The sequence below is a fragment of the Megalopta genalis genome, chromosome 1 (genome assembly GCF_051020955.1).
Source record: "Megalopta genalis isolate 19385.01 chromosome 1, iyMegGena1_principal, whole genome shotgun sequence".
Classification (NCBI taxonomy): domain Eukaryota; kingdom Metazoa; phylum Arthropoda; class Insecta; order Hymenoptera; family Halictidae; genus Megalopta; species Megalopta genalis.
In genome coordinates this window covers 20,407,991-20,424,819 of record NC_135013.1, presented here as the reverse complement: position 1 = coordinate 20,424,819, position 16,829 = coordinate 20,407,991, and the positions used below count along the sequence as shown (strand labels likewise).

Sequence of the window (16,829 nt, the reverse complement as noted above, 5' to 3'; positions counted from 1 at the left end):
TATTCTTTAAATGATGGAATTATAAATGAAACGCAATTCATTGATTCGAGGCGTAAAGCATAATTTGACGATGCATGAGTCCAGTATCTTACGTATAACTATATCTGAGGACTATATGACTATTTATTAATTAAATGATCGAAAATTGAAGAAAATGATCGGAACCAAAGGTAGATCACTTCTCAATGTCTCTCGAACACCGTAAATACATCTTCGACAATGCGTTGTTTTGATTCAATTAACACTAGAGCTACCAAACCAGTCGAAGTGGTTTCTGATATTTTCTTTTACAATTCCTGATATTATATGAGCCGTTTATTTTGAAAGTGGCATAAGTCACTTTGTTTTTAAGTCGATATATCTAAGGGTTCGCGTTTTAACACGTTTCAAAATATGGATGCTAACTTTCGAGAAGATTTACTTGTATTTGTTATCTCGGGATACTGATATTTTTCTCGGTATAAATAATTTCGTATAAACATTAAAAAATCACCACTTTTCATCACGGTAAAGTGACTTATGCCACTTTCAAAATAAACCGCTCGATTGTCAAATAAAACGAAAGCAATTTGAAAGAATATTTTAACTAACGTTAAACACTATTCTTGTCAAAGTTTAAGCTAAATTGGAAACCTAGATCATAAATTTTGTTAAGAGGTGATTTCACTAAATTATTTAAACAACATAAGGATAGAGTCGCATTATGGATAATGTTAAATAATTGTTTACAATCTGGTTTGTCATTTACAATTTATAGATCAATTTCAGTCGTAATGAATAATACGACATAAACGAAGTTTGTCATTGTTGTGCGGATTTTTATGTAAATTAACAGCTGTCCGCATTAACTCAATCGAGAACGAATGTCGACATAGAAATGATATCAATTTTTTATGAGATTTGGTACAGTGATAGAACTTGCGGAGCTGAATCTAATGATACCCGGTTTTAGGGACAGACGGCTTATAGTTTTTGAGATAATCAATGTCAAAGTTGCTTATAAAAGGCCAGAGAGACGAGCTGGATTACACAGCGAGGCACTGCGCGGCAGGAAGTGGGGGGTATTCAGCAGGTCGCGATCAGGTACCTCGCCTTGTTGCGACGTGCGGGCACTCCTCCCCCCCTCCTTCACTTCCTGCCGCGCAGTACCACTCTGCATAACCCAGCGCATCTTTCTAGCCTTTTATTAGCAACTTTAACATTAATTATCTCAAAAGCTATAAGCCCTTTGCCACCCAAACCAGGTATCATTGGATTCAGCTTTACAAGCTCTATCACTATACCAAATCTCATGAAAAAGTGAGCGCGACCCTGGGGACCTTCCCTTGACAGTACTCCCAAAAATCATTGCTTATAAAAGGTTAATTGCAAGACACGAGAGTTACATAATACAACTTAAAATGTTACTTTCAAAATTGTTTAATGTGTCTGTTTTGTATTGTTTTGCGTCCGACCTAATAAATTCATATATGCATAAAATCCGCAGTCTAATTAGCGAATGTTATCACAGTTTGCAATTCTTATCGAAGTTTATTTCCTGCAATCTGGCGACCAAATTACTTGAAACAGCATTAAAATTTGCTTGTTCTTATTATTTGAGATTGCTTATTATTTTTACTTCAATAAGTAAAATAATTTTGCTTGAAACAGCATTACAATTTGCTTGTTGTTATCATTTGAGATTGTTCATTATTTTTACTTTAATAAGTAAAATAATTTTGCAATAATTTTGCTTATTATTTTTACTTTAACAAGTAAAATAATTTTGCAATAATTTTGCTTATTATTTTTACTTTAACAAGTAAAATAATTTTGCAATAATTTTGCTTATTATTTTTACTTTAACAAGTAAAATAATTTTGCAATAATTTTGCTTATTATTATTACTTAAGTCTGCATAAAATTTTGCTTATTATTACTTAAAACTGTATAAAATTTTGTTTCTGATTTTTTTATCTAGAACTGCATCAAATTTTTCCCATTATTATCACTTAAAACTGTATTAAATTGCCAGACTCAGCTCATCAAGTCAAAAAATGATGATCTCGACCACCTGTGAATAGTATTGCGCTGTCACTAAGAGTTTTCTATGTGCAAACAATGCACATTTTCAAGCATAAACCGTGGACACCAATTTTTCACACGGCCGTATCTCCGTGCACCGTGTTCCAGAAAAGGAACTGGTTGAACGAAGGTCGCATGAACGCGTAATCTCCTAAGTGGCCGTAAACTACAATGATAGTATTGAAAGAATGGTTTATCTGTCATTACCTGCAGGATTTACGTTGTTCGGACAGCTTAATAGATTCTTTGTGGAAGTTGCACTTTGATATGCGTTAGCCCTATCTGAAATTTCAACCGGTGACCTGAAATGATAAACATTTCGGCGCATATTATCTCATATAATTAAAGGATCGTCGGGAAACTAAGGAATAGAAATAATTTCATAGATACGAATCAATTGCGAAGATTATGACATTGTTTTCCATTAAAAACATAGGAAGAATACACAGAGAAACTTAAGCATTTAATAATAAGTGTACGATAACGGTTCGATACTTATCTCGAGTACCATGATTACTGGTGAGAGCATACATCCAGTCAATAAAATAACATTTAAACATATGAGTACACCGATAATCGCAGAAGATATCAAGGAACTTTTGTTACAAGCATTATTTACTTACTATTAAAATTAACTGATTTCCCGATTATTGGAGACACGTGAGTGCTCGATAACATACAAGGAAAATAATATGCAATACATTAATATTATAAGAAGAATGTGGCGCAATCTTTTCTATCTTCTATTTACTAAAAAGTAAACGTAACTGCGACGCTGATCGGGGAAACACCGCCTCGTTGAAAATGACGCATTTCTTCTGAAATTCCGCGAAATTTACTTGCAAATAGAGAGAAGAAAAAGAAAGAGGTTCCTGGAAAATTTCTCGCAAATCCAATGCAAATAGTATCGTAAAACAACAAGGTCAACACCGATAAAGATACATTCATATATTAAATCTTTTCTCAAGAATGATACATAAGGTTATCTTAGAAAAACATATTTACACATTGAGAATAGGATAAGGATCGCACTTGTGCGATCAAGTGCAAAGATATATATATATATTATAAAAACACACTGAAATAACCTGTTTTCTATTTAAAGACAAAATTTCAATGATTCATGCGATGTGTAATCTTGGACATTTCTAATGAACGGTCACATTCATGCCGTGTCACAGTTTACCTTGTGACTAACAATTTTTGGAAAAACATTCACATTAATAGATTGTATCAATGACCATTCCATTTCACTTTCAGTACAAGACCATTTTTACGTTCTAGACTTTACAAAATCATCTATGACAATACGCGTAAATATTGAAAAGTATTGGGTTGGCAACTAAGTAATTGTCGATTTGTTCAATGAAATAAAAAATTCTTTTTTACTTGGAACGAAGTTTAATATGTAATGCATTTTCCATTTTGTTCGATGACCTTTTGCCATCTCTCCGACAACTTGAAAATTCCACGCTCGTAGAAAGTCTGATCCTTTTCGGCCAAAAACTGAGTTCAGTGAGATTTTACAGCGTCATCGTCATTCAAAGTTTTACCACGAAGGGAGTTGTCCAGGGATCGAAATAAGTGGTAATCCGATGGCGCGAGATCGGGGCTATATGGTGGGTGCAACATGAATTCCCAAGCAATATCCATGAATTTTTGCCGAGTGGACAAAGACGTGTGCGGCCTAGAATTGTCCTGCTGGAAAATGACACCTTTCCAGTTGCTAACATTCACGGATAATAAAAAATAACATAATAATATAATAATAATAATTTTATAGTATAGTATAATATTATTATAGTATAATATATTATACTATAATGCTATTACATTATACTATATGCTATACTATAATGCTATATAAATACTATTATATATAATATTATTGTAGTATAATATATTATATATAATATTATTATAGTATAATATATTATATATAATATTATATATAGTATATAATATTAGTATATAATATTAGTATATAATATATTAGTATATAATATATAATATTATATATAGTATAACATTTACGGATATCATAAAAATGGGAGTGAGAGACATCTACAACTGAAATCGGCAATTACTCAGTTGCCAACCCAATACACATACGATAGACACGAGTGTAGAAGAAATTGACTTCCGCCATTTACCATAACAATCTATTATAAATATAATTTCTTTCTGAAATGACGTGTTCCATTAGGTCTCGAGAATTGGCGTTCAAGAACCATTCATCAAAAATTAGCCTTCGGCGATGGAAATTCAGATCTTCCGAAGCGAAATTTTCTTTGATCCACGTAACGCAACACCGCTACCGTTTTTTCTTTAAAAGGTACGCGGCAAAAAATCCTGCAGACGGGCTTCCAGAGGCACGAAGAATGCTACTGTGTAGGAACCATTAGCGGGCAAATCGAATGCCCGGATGGCCGAAGTCACTTAAACGCGTATCAGAGCGTGGAACGTTACGGAAGTGGCAGCTGAACGGCTGCAAAGTGGCGTTCTTAAAGCAAAGTTTCGTGCTTCTTCGGTTCTTACCAGTCTGGTTATCTTAAAAGGTTCGCCAGAACAATCGTTCCATAACCGGGCATGACCAACTCACCTCAAGGTAGTTCCATTAATCCGCGGGCCACTCATAAATCACCGGTAAACCTTTTATCGACACAATTCGGATAACATTGCTTCGCGTTCAGACGAAACTCATTAATCTCTCTGTAGCGAAGTACATACATGAATCCTGGTCCGATCATAGAGACGCGCCGAGAGAATTGATGATTATTTCATAGGTGGTGTGAATAAAGAACGGCCAAACGCCGGGCTCCTGATTTCAGGATCCTCGATCACCTGCGTCGTTCCGGCAAGAATTTTAAGTGAGATTCTACGAAGGAACAACGTCCATTTATATGAAAATCTATACACCGATGTCTAGATCTATGTGTCAATACGGCGCCAATATTTGGCAGGCTCGCCTTTTAAGCTGAAAGATAAATGTGAATTTATAGTTCATTTCGCGAATGGGTTTTATCACTCTCGTTTCGCGAATTCCACGTTCGGTTCTTTCTACGGCTGATAAAAATTCATGATTATATTCATGGTCGACTAACAGGCACCGAAGTAATATTTCGCGGAGTGGAATTCACGAAGATAATTCGCGTTTATGTTTGCTCGAAATACGCGACTGGAAAATGTTATTGACATATAATCTCGGTGAAACCGTTAATTAAATATTGAAACTTGAATACGCAGCTCCTCGGACTCATTCGATTCATTATACTAATGGAAAATATCATTCTGTCGCAGATGAAAGCATTGTTTTTTTTTTAGTACAAAATAGGTGCGCCCTCTCAACAGCTCAGGTTGAAGTATGTACCGTAGAAAACGTGTTACCTGCTGAAGTTGTGCGCTCGTGGATAAAAGCAAGCACGAATCGATACGAACTTTCCAACTGAAACCTCATATTCTCGTTGGGAATGACGATCGTTCGATTTTTAATAGATTCACGTATAAACAATTGTTTCTATGTGACATTTATTTGTACATTGTTTTAGAAGCTAAAGAATATTGTCTTAAAGCGTTCAATCTCCTCCATTCTATTGGGTTGGCAACTAAGTAATTGCCGATTTGAATTCCCAACCAATATCCATCAATTTTTGCCGAGTGACAAAGACGTGTGCGGCATTGTCCTGGTGGAAAATGACTCCTTTACGATTAACCAATTCTGGTCGCTTTTCCTTGACTGCTGCATTCAATTTGTCCAGGTGCTAACATTCACGGATAATAAAAAATAACATAATAATAATAATAATAATAATAATAATTTTATAGTATAGTATAATATTATTATAGTATAATATATTATATATAATATTATATATATATAGTATAATATATTATATATTATATTATATATAGTATAACATTTACGGATATCATAAAAATGGGAGTGAGAGAGAGAGAGAGAGACATATATAACTGAAATCGGCAATTACTTAGTTGCCAACCCAATAGAAATCATGACAAGATATACATAACATAATAATAATAATAATAATAATAATAATAATTTTATAATATAATATTTACGAATATCATAAAAAAGGGAGTGAGAGACATCTATAACTGAAATCGGCAATTACTTAGTTGCCAACCCAATAGCATTCATGGTCTGATATTTTTCAATGCACTTTTTTACACATACATCAGATGTGCTTGCTAGAAATTATCTACTGACACAGCTCGTCAGAATAATATTTTCATCAAAAGAATCTTTCTTGTTGGAAAATATTAAATTCACAAAGGACGTACCTCAAAAAATTCCTTTAAATTACAATGTCCTGAAAAGAGTCTCTTTTTTATTGGAAAATATTGAATCCACAAACGTTTCCCAATAAAATCTGCTTGTCATTCAACGCTTTCGTATCTAACAATAATTGGATTGTTGCAGTATAATATTCACAATTCGAGGACATGTACAGTGAAGTGCATAATTATAGACACAAAGTAATATTTACATTATTATTGATATTTAGAAAATATCTATTAAATTATTTTATATATTTTCTTAAATTTATTAATATCTAAAAAAGAACTGTATTTCTATATTTCTACTTTTATTATTTCTAGTATCGAAATACACAAATACGACGTTTTGTTATGTTTATATGGACACAAAGTAACATTTACATTATTATTGATATTTAAAAAATATTTATTAAATTATTCTTTATATTTTCTTAAATTTATTAATATCTAAAAAAGAACTGTATTTCTATATTTCTACTTTTATTATTTCTAGTATCGAAATACACAAATACGACGTTTTGTTATGTTTATATGGACACAAAGTAACATTTACATTATTATCGATATTTAAAAAATATTTATTAAATTATTCTTTATATTTTCTTAAATTTATTAATATTTAAAAGAAGAACTGTATTTCTATATCTCTACTTTTATTATTTCTAGTATAGAAATACACAAATACGACGTCTTGTTATGTTTTTGTTGAAACATCGCTAAAAAACTTGCTTCGAGTCTATAATTATTCACAGCACCGTATACAACAAAGTTGCACATCTAAAAATTGCTCGCTGAAACATGACTGCCTCATTAACTGATAAAACCCAATAGCAATTACGAAAGGCGCGTATCTAATGGGCACCTAACGATACCTAATAACCTAAAGATACAAAAACATATCAAACCACGAGAAACTATAAAAATACTCCGAAACTGTGTAAACTGAAAGTCTCGATCCCGAGCGTAAAAATGACGGCTCCGGAATAACCAGGATCGCCAGGAGGAGCGTCGTTCGAAGAAAGATCGACGCTGAATCGGGAAAATTTCGAAAAATCCATCGTTATTACACGCGTGTCGTCGATTAAACATTAATCTATGCGTAAACACGTTCAACGAGCGATTCATGTCGCGGCTGTTTACCCGAGGGGAAGCACGAAGACGCGCTCCGCTCCGGAAATCACCGGAGGGATCGATCGAACCGCTTCAAGATAGAACCAACAACGTGTTCGCACATCGCGCCGACCGGAGATAATGAAATGCACGACAACGGAACAACGTCGCGCGCGCGTGCTCGAGTGGCCCACGGAGTATGTGTGTGCGTGTCGCGTAACACTGGACGCTTACGTTTATATAATGCCAGGCCCGGGAAAGTGAGACCATTGAATCGTCGACTGTCAAAGAGACAAGCGTACCAACGAACCTCGGTGTACAGGAACATGAAGCTCTGTCTGCCTGTTGTTCTCGTCGCCCTCGTGGCCACCCTTCTGCACTCCGCTGGTGAGCAAAACAGTTACAATTTAATACCGCGAACTCGTTCTCGATTCACCGAAATTATTCCGCCTACGCTACTTCCGCCGTTTGGTTCAACGGACCTCACTTTCTCCGCCTTTCTTATTTTTCCATTATTCCTTTAATTCGCTACGATTGAACGATGCATTTGATGGACTTGCGGCACGTTCGAAGCTCTGGGACATTGTGAAACAAGGATCGACGATTTGCTCTTCGTTTTGAAATTTTTGGATTAGTTCTGTATATGCTTTGACGAAATTCTATATTTAATTTGCTTACTCGTGTGTCGTTTGAGCCGTTTATTTTGAAAGTGGCATAAGTCACTTTGTTTTTAAGTCGATATATTTCAGGGTTTGCGTTTTAACACGTTTAAAAATATGGACGCTAACTTTAGAGACGATTTACTTGTATTTGTTATCTCGGGATACTGGTATTTTCCTCGGTATAAATAATTTCGTATAAACGTTAAAAAATCACCACTTTTCTTTACGGTAAAGTGACTTATGCCACTTTCAAAATAAACGGCTCATTTTAGTGGTCGTTTTACGTTACATGAAATCGAATTTGTTAATTTTTTTCGTTAATTAAAAGCACAGAGAAGTTCGAGAAAGAATGTCTGTTTTAATATTTCCATTCTTGTTGCACGTTCCATGTATCTCTATTTACTTTTTCATGCTCCGAAAGCTGTACGTGGATCCACATTTAACAAATATTTGCCGATCATAAACAACGTGTTCCATTGTTCTGACATTGCTGGGTGGCTTCTCCTTTCCAGTAAAATGTACAATGAGTCCATGAAATATAGCGACTGTTATAGATTAAATATAATTCGGTGATAAATAACAATGGACACACATTTTAACAATACAGAAAGAACCGAAACTACGAACATGTCGAAAATATTATATCGTAATGTGTCCTTCGTATCAACTCTCCAACACCAACGCTATTACCGAAAAGTTAAATCTTTAAGGCTGTTATAATTTCGCGTACACATTAAACGCTATCAAAATCGGTGATCCCGTTTTATCGTGTATTTCATCCTTGATCTATTTCCATCCGTTACACCGTGATCTTTGTTGTTCAGTGTTTAGCTTCGATTACGGATTTCACGGCGGAGCAACATGCAACGTCGAAAATAGCTACGGGTTCCCCTTTGATCGCTCGAACACTGAATGGCTTTCTTTACCGCTACACAGAAGCATCATAGTAAATTAAAATATGCGCCTCAGCGATCCCGCCTCGACTCTTCCCTTTTCGGTCTGAACCGGTTCGATGGCGCCCGCGTTCCCTTCGGAACTTATACGTTCGATCGCGGAAAATCCAGCGTCGGCGACGTCTTTTTGACTCGATCCTGTTACATTCGAGTATTGGAAACGCGGCTGACAAGTGGCCAAGAATATTCACGGGGAATAAAAGCAGTTTGGGAGACCAGTTTTCCATTTATATTGGGTTGGCAACTAAGTAATTGCCGATTTGTTCAATGAAATAAAAAATTTTTTTTACTTCGAACGAAGTTTAATCTGTAATGTATTTTCCATTTTGTTCGATGACCTTTTGCCATCTCTCTGACAGCTTGAAAATTCCACGCTCGTAGAAAGTCTGATCCTTTTCGGCCAAAAACTGAGTTAAGTGAGATTTTACAGCGTCGTCGTCATTAAAAGTTTTACCACGAAGGGAGTTGTCCAGGGATCGAAATAAGTGGTGATCCGATGGCGCGAGATCAGGGCTATATGGTGGGTGTAACATCAATTCCCAACCAATATCCATGAATTTTTGCCGAGTGGACAAAGACGTGTGCGGCCTAGCATTGTCCTGCTGGAAAATGACACCTTTACGATCGACCAATTCTGGTCGCTTTTCCTTGACCGCTGCATTCAATTTGTCCAGTTGCTAATATTCACGGATAATAAAAAATAACATAATAATAATAATAATAATTTTATAATATAACATTTACGGATATCATAAAAATCGGAGTGAGAGACATGTATAACTGAAATCGACACTTACTTAGTTGCCAACCCAATACAACATACTATTCCATGTACTCGGAACAAAACAAACTCGCGAGGTGTCCGATGCTTCGCTAATTTTCGAACCTGTCGGTAAACTAATTCCAATTTTTGTGCAATAGGTGGAAGGTATCCTTCATGATTCATTTATCAATCTTTTATACAAGTACGGCTCGAATCGACTTGTTTCATAAATTATAGAAATTAAATATTAGCAAAGTATCCTTCCGATTTCGTTTATGTAATTATAACTCTATATCGAATTTATCTCGTTATTTTCTTCGTTTGTATTTCTGCGGAACGAAATGTTACCTTCACACACGATAGCAATATTTGTGTTATTGGAGGAACGATTACCACGAATTTTCTATAAAACTCTAGTTTCAATATTTTTGTAGATAACGAATGCTTACAAAGTCCGTAACACAGCAATAAAATACATCATAAAATAAGGATAAATAAATTGTCTAATAAAATTTAAATATATGAAAATGAACAACTGATTAGACGGGAATCGAGTTATAGAAATTAAATATTAGCAAAGTATCCTTCCGATTTCGTTTAAGTAATTATAACTCCATATCGAATTTATCTCGTTATTTTCTTCGTTTGCATTTCTGCGGAACGAAATGTTACCTTCACACACGATAGCAATATTTGTGTTATTGGAGGAACGATTAACACGATTTCCTACAACACGAAATCAAAATCGAGATGAATCGAATAAAGCCGGATGGCTGGAACTTCGAAATATTATGCACTTTAAACATCTAGTTTCAGAAAGCGCAGACAGTGACGAGGCTTGCTCGCTGGAGAATTGCATTGCACCTGACAAATGTGACATATTCATAGAAAATGCTCCGTGTCCGCAAGCAGGTGTCAAATGTTGCAGCATAGGTAAGTGCAATTTAAACGATTTATATTTTAATGTTGAAATAATGATTTAAATTAAAATTAAAAGTTGGTTAAATATTGAATTTTTTAAATTTAATTTAAAATTAATTTTATCTTAAATTTTATTCAATTTTTATTTAAAATTTAAGTATTTCATATTTTAATTTTGAAACTCAATTTTAAATTGATCTTAAAATTAATCAATAAATCTAAATAAAATTATAACAAAATAATAATTGTTACAAAATTTAAAATATTTAATTTTATTAATTAATATTACCGAAAATTTAAGTTTTTAAATACTCTAATTTTGAAACTCAATTTTAAATTGATTCGCAAATATAATCAATAAATTTAAATAAAATTATAACAAAATAATAATTGTTATAAAATTTAAAATATTCAATTTTATTGGTTAATAATACGATAAAACCGACCGACGGACGAATTTTTATTCCTATCGATCGAACATCTTGATTTTTGCGTCATTAAAAAGATGATATCCCATGGATCGATGCTCTCCGTGCAATATTGTAATAAATCGTGTGAGCCCGTGGATTGTATGAGATTGGCAATCGTAAGAAGTCGGTCCCCGCTGTTATTTCTCGTTGTTGACACCGGCGCGGCGCATTGTTGATCGTCGTCAGGCACTTTCATTGATACGTCACGCTTTCGTTGAGTCGCGTCGCGCAGCGCAGCGCAGCGCGCAAGAGTGACGGCAATTATGAGACGGGTAACGATAACGTAATCACGCCACTGTATACAGCAATTTCACGCTCGCCACCGCGCCGGTACCGCACACACACACACGCGCGATACCGTAATTTCTACTGTGCCAAATCAACCACACGGCGGTTCAGTTTTGCGCGGCATGAATTTCGAACGAACCGCTGACGAGTTAATTCATGCAGAGCTGTCCACACTTTCACGGCATGTGTCGCTCCGCCATCGCGCTGTCGATTCGTTCGACTACTCTCTTTCACTACTGCTCTTTCCACATCATTGTAAAACCGGACACCTTTCGTCGTCGTTTTCATTTCCCAAATTTTATACGCTCGTTCTAGCGAAAATTCGATTGCATCTTCTCGCTCATTTTTGTCTCTATCTTCGTCATGTTTAGTTATTTCGTATTTATTTGCACACTAACGTAAGATTCTTAGTTTCAATATTTTGACAATACTGAAATATATAAATGGTTCTTTGTTTTAACAATAAGAGATAAGTGTATCGCGGTTCTTTTATGGTCAATTTTATGGGATATGAAGAGATTCTGGTGCAGAAAAATTAAAATATCCACGTACAGTAAGACTCCGCTTAACGCTGTTTCAGTATTACGCGGTAGTATTGGGTTTCCCCTAAATCGCACACTGTATCGATACTTGTTGTATATGTGTGCAAATGAAACGGCCATGCCATACCGACCAAAAGCAGTGCACTATGTGAGCCGTTTATTTTGAAAGCGGCATAAGTCACTTTGTTTTTAAGTCGATATATTTAAGGGTTTGCATTTGCAAACTGGAAACTTTGAGAGCTTGTAACTTTTAAACAGAATTCGAAATTAGAGAAATGATGATTTCATCATTCCCCCTAATTGCATATGGACCACAACATGTATTTCGATATCATCGAAATTCCTGTCATTCAGATCGGTTTCTAAAAGTTTGCCATATTCGCATACCCGAATCTTTACTCGAGTACGATGAATACCTAAATTATGTATCCTACGGATGAATTATTGCATAAAGTTAAATTGTGTGAAATTCGTCATGCGGCGTTTTTCCATACAACCATAGAAATGTGAATGTTATTCATTTCTTCGAAGTCGAAACAAAATTTGATTCTACTGTTGTCAAAATCTAGTAAGGAACGTAACTGAGGACATACAAGAAACATAAATTGTCTCGTTCTCTTAAAATGTGCAGTTCTAATGTCGTCAATATGTTGACATCTGTTCTCAAAGGATTCATTTTCGTTGACTCACGCGTCGTTTGAGCCGTTTATTTTGAAATCGGCATAAGTCACTTTGTTTTTAAGTCGATATATTTCAGGGTTTGCGTTTCAACACGTTTCAAAATATGGATGCTAACTTTCGAGAAGATTTACTTGTATTTGTTATCTCGGGATACTGATATTAATATATAATATATAATATATAATATATGTATAATATATAATATATAATATATAATATATAATATATAATATATAATATATAAATATATAATATATAATATATAAATATATAATATATAATATAATATAATAATATATAATATAATATTTAATATTTAAGGGTTTGCGTTTTAACACGTTTAAAAATATGGATGCTAACTTTCGAGAAGATTTACTTGTATTTGTTATCTCGGGATACTGATATTTTTCTCGGTATAAATAATTTCGTATAAACGTTAAAAAAATCACCACTTTTCATTACGGTAAAGTGACTTATGCCACTTTCAAAATAAACGGCTCATTTAGCAACGACGTACACTATGCACCTTTTCCAACGCTCTTTTGTTAGTCTGTCCAGAATAAAGGTTCCAACTGTATTCCCCGAAGTCGCAGTCACAGTACGAACGCATCTTTCCTGCGTTCACTGATCCCCATTACATATTTACATATGTACGTGTTAGGTTGCCTCGTTTAACACGTTGAATGCCACGGGGGTCACCGGTGACCGGCACTTAACTTGGCGATGACGCCATGGGTGCCACCGGTGACCGGCGCGCCCAAATTGATAGGAATATATATAATTTCAAACAAATGTCGATATCTAAAATTTTGTATTATTACCATCGTCGATTCGAACAGTGAACCCTGTCGCAATTAACATGTCGAACATGGTTATATACTGTAACTTATCTATTACAGATAATATTTCAACATTATATGTATCGCATAAAAGAAAATTCATCGTGGCGCCGCGGACAATTTCTGTAAAACCGGCGTGGCATTCAACGTGTTAACGCTGTTTCGTTTAGCGCTGGAACTTATTGGAACGTATCCCCCGCATTAAACGGGGTCTTACTGTACATAGATCGGCATCTAACGATTGTGGATTCTGTAGGCAATTTACACGACTCAGAACGTAAAAGAGTCTTGTTGACATTTAATTAATCCACATATTAATCAAATAAGAAGTGACAAATTATTAAGAACCATATTATTACCGTACACTTGTCGTTATTATTATTATTATTAGACTATGGATTTCATGTATGTGTATTTATGCAAAAAGACCAGCAACCAAGATACGAAATAGTGAAAACAGCGAAGAAACCAACGAGCTTACTGAAATCATTAAGAGAAGAAATGCACTTTCATTGAAGCCCATTTTTATTCACTGATGCAGACAATTTTGCATAACGATCCGCGCGGCCTATTCATTACGCATTATCGCCTAGGCTCGTGCAGCCGGTTTTATTCCTTTATTTTGTTTATTTTTGAATTAAAAAAAAATTTGATACGTCTTACTCGATAAGTATAAAGTGAATTATGCTCGAAAGCAAAGCAAAGACACAGCAACCCCAACATTCTCGAATGTTACTTTAAACTGTTGTCCCCCTCTAATTCTTTTAAACAATTTAAAAACGATATTACAATGTAATGATGTTAAAATTGCGCTATTCTTGTTTACAGTGAAAAGACAACACAGAACCCACTGTGTTGTCTTTACACTGTAAACAACGCATAACCTACACCTCAACATTCTCGAATGTTATTTTAAACTGTTGTCCCCCTCTAATTCTTTTAAACAATTTAAAAACGATATTACAATGTAAAGATGTTAAAATTGCGCTATTCTTGTTTACAGTGAAATTACAACACAGAACCCACTGTGTTGTCTTTTCACTGTAAACAACGCATAACCTACACCTCAACATTCTCGAATGTTATTTTTTAAACTGTTGTCCCCCTCTAATTCTTTTAAACAATTTAAAAACGATATTACAATGTAAAGATATTAAAATTGCGCTATTCTTGTTTACAGTGAAACGACAACACAGAACCCACTGTGTTGTCTTTACACTGTAAACAACGCATAACCTACACCTCAACATTCTCGAATGTTACTTTAAACTGTTGTCCCCCTCTAATTCTTTTAAACAATTTAAAAACGATATTACAATGTAAAGATGCTAAAATTGCGCTATTCTTGTTTACAGTGAAAAGACAACACAGAACCCACTGCGTTGTCTTTTCACTATAAACAACGAATAACCTACACCTCAACATTCTCGAATGTTATTTTAAACTGTTGTCCCCCTCTAATTCTTTTAAACAATTTAAAAACGATATTACAATGTAAAGATGTTAAAATTGCGCTATTCTTGTTTACAGTGAAAAGACAACACAGAACCCACTGCGTTGTCTTTTCACTGTAAACAACGCATAACCTACACCTCAACATTCTCGAATGTTATTTTTTAAACTGTTGTCCCCCTCTAATTCTTTTAAACAATTTAAAAACGATATTACAATGTAAAGATGCTAAAATTGCGCTATTCTTGTTTACAGTGAAAAGACAACACAGAACCCACTGCGTTGTCTTTTCACTGTAAACAACGCATAACCTACACCTCAACATTCTCGAATGTTATTTTAAACTGTTGTCCCCCTCTAATTCTTTTAAACAATTTAAAAACGATATTACAATGTAAAGATGTTAAAATTGCGCTATTCTTGTTTACAGTGAAAAGACAACACAGAACCCACTGTGCCCACCACGGAGGTATATGCATGGAAAAGTGTGCTTTATTTTTGCAGCACAACGCCGTCGATTGCACAGACGGTCAAGTGTGCTGTGTATTGGTTTAAAAAGGCGAGAACAATATTACCGAACTCGCGCGTTAGCATAAGCGATCGGTTGCTGCACCAGCTCGGCAAAACATGTTCGTTCGCCACGCGCAACGTATCGGAATCAAAGTTACGACGCATCCGTTGGTAGCAAAAGTATAAAAGCAGCTTAATTGGTTTTACAATTACAACGGTACATAGCTCTCGTCGACTTGCGTGCCTGCGTGTGTGCGTGTGTGTGGGTGTTTAATGAAAAATCGATTGCGCCATTGAGTTAGTAGTTGCTGAGCTGCGTGGACCCGTCAACGAGACGCGAGACTCGTCCACGATAAATAACGCGAACGTACGAACAGGTTATTAGCGCGGTTTTTCCGCGAATCCTCGCTGTTCGCCGCTGATATTTGTTTAAATGTCTAGGACGTAGATATGTGTGCGAGTGTGTGCGTGCTTAACCGTTACCAGGAGAAAAAGTATTTATAATAAAATATGTGTGCTCTCAGCTCTGATCGTTATTTATTGCTGGACCCCCCACCAAAGCCAACGATTTATCGGTCGTTACTCATCCTAGAGTGGAAATCCGACGGGAATCAGATACGCTGTTTGAAGGAGCGTTATCTGCGTGATACTGTGCGCGTCTCGCTGATAATGCAGTCTGTTGGTAATGGTCACTGATACCGCACGATCTTTGTTATCATGTCGAAGTGTATCATCGTTTTACAATGCGCGTCACCTTAGATGAACCGTCGACGCATCCTTACAATCCTTCAACTTCGTGTCCAAATACTGTCGTTTAAGTTATTATTAAAATACTTTTAATCGTTCAATTAAATAGTTATTATTATTAAATAATTGAAATAGTCATATTATTATATTATTATTTAATTATATTATATATATAATATAATATAATAATAATATAATAATAATATATAATATATAATATAATAAATAATATATATATATATATATATTAATTATATTATATATATATTATTATATTATTATTATTAAATAATTTAAATAGTCATTTAAATTATTTCGAAGGTCCTGCCAATCATCCAATTTTATAATTAGAGAATTTCACTGAAATTATCATAACGATTTTTCTGATCATTTCATTTTATGCCTAATGATTTTTATTTAAACGACTTCGAGGATGAATGAGATATTGAACAGGAGTTTTATACCTTTCTCTTCATTCTTTAGGAAGTATGTACCCTATTAATGTTCTATAGAATTATTATAATT

The 16,829-nt window shown here is 34.7% G+C and overlaps 1 protein-coding gene across 3 annotated transcripts; it reads left to right on the top strand.

Annotated features, from left to right (window-relative positions):
- Positions 1-7,036: 7,036 nt before the first annotated feature.
- LOC117221468 (uncharacterized) lies at positions 7,037-16,080 on the top strand. Of its 3 annotated transcripts, none has more exons than XM_076523196.1 (3): positions 7,037-7,863; positions 10,671-10,787; positions 15,478-16,080. In XM_076523196.1, exons 1-3 carry the CDS (start codon positions 7,623-7,625, stop codon positions 15,600-15,602), a joined length of 483 nt encoding a protein of 160 aa, XP_076379311.1. In that variant the 5' UTR covers positions 7,037-7,622; the 3' UTR covers positions 15,603-16,080. The 3 variants fall into 3 exon arrangements, with proteins under 3 accessions (XP_076379311.1, XP_076379322.1, XP_033328370.2); XM_076523207.1 differs by lacking the exon at positions 15,478-16,080 and adding an exon at positions 14,424-14,748 and having other exon boundaries at positions 7,045-7,863; positions 10,665-10,787; XM_033472479.2 differs by having other exon boundaries at positions 7,394-7,863; positions 10,665-10,787.
- Positions 16,081-16,829: the final 749 nt, after the last annotated feature.

Coding starts and splice junctions, on each gene's coding strand:
- LOC117221468 (XM_033472479.2), top strand. CDS start 7,623: ATGCACGACAACGGAACAACGTCGCGCGCGCGTGCTCGAGTGGCCCAC. Junction 7,864..10,664: donor CACCCTTCTGCACTCCGCTG/GTGAGCAAAACA, acceptor TTAAACATCTAG/TTTCAGAAAGCGCAGACAGT. Junction 10,788..15,477: donor TGTCAAATGTTGCAGCATAG/GTAAGTGCAATT, acceptor TCTTGTTTACAG/TGAAAAGACAACACAGAACC.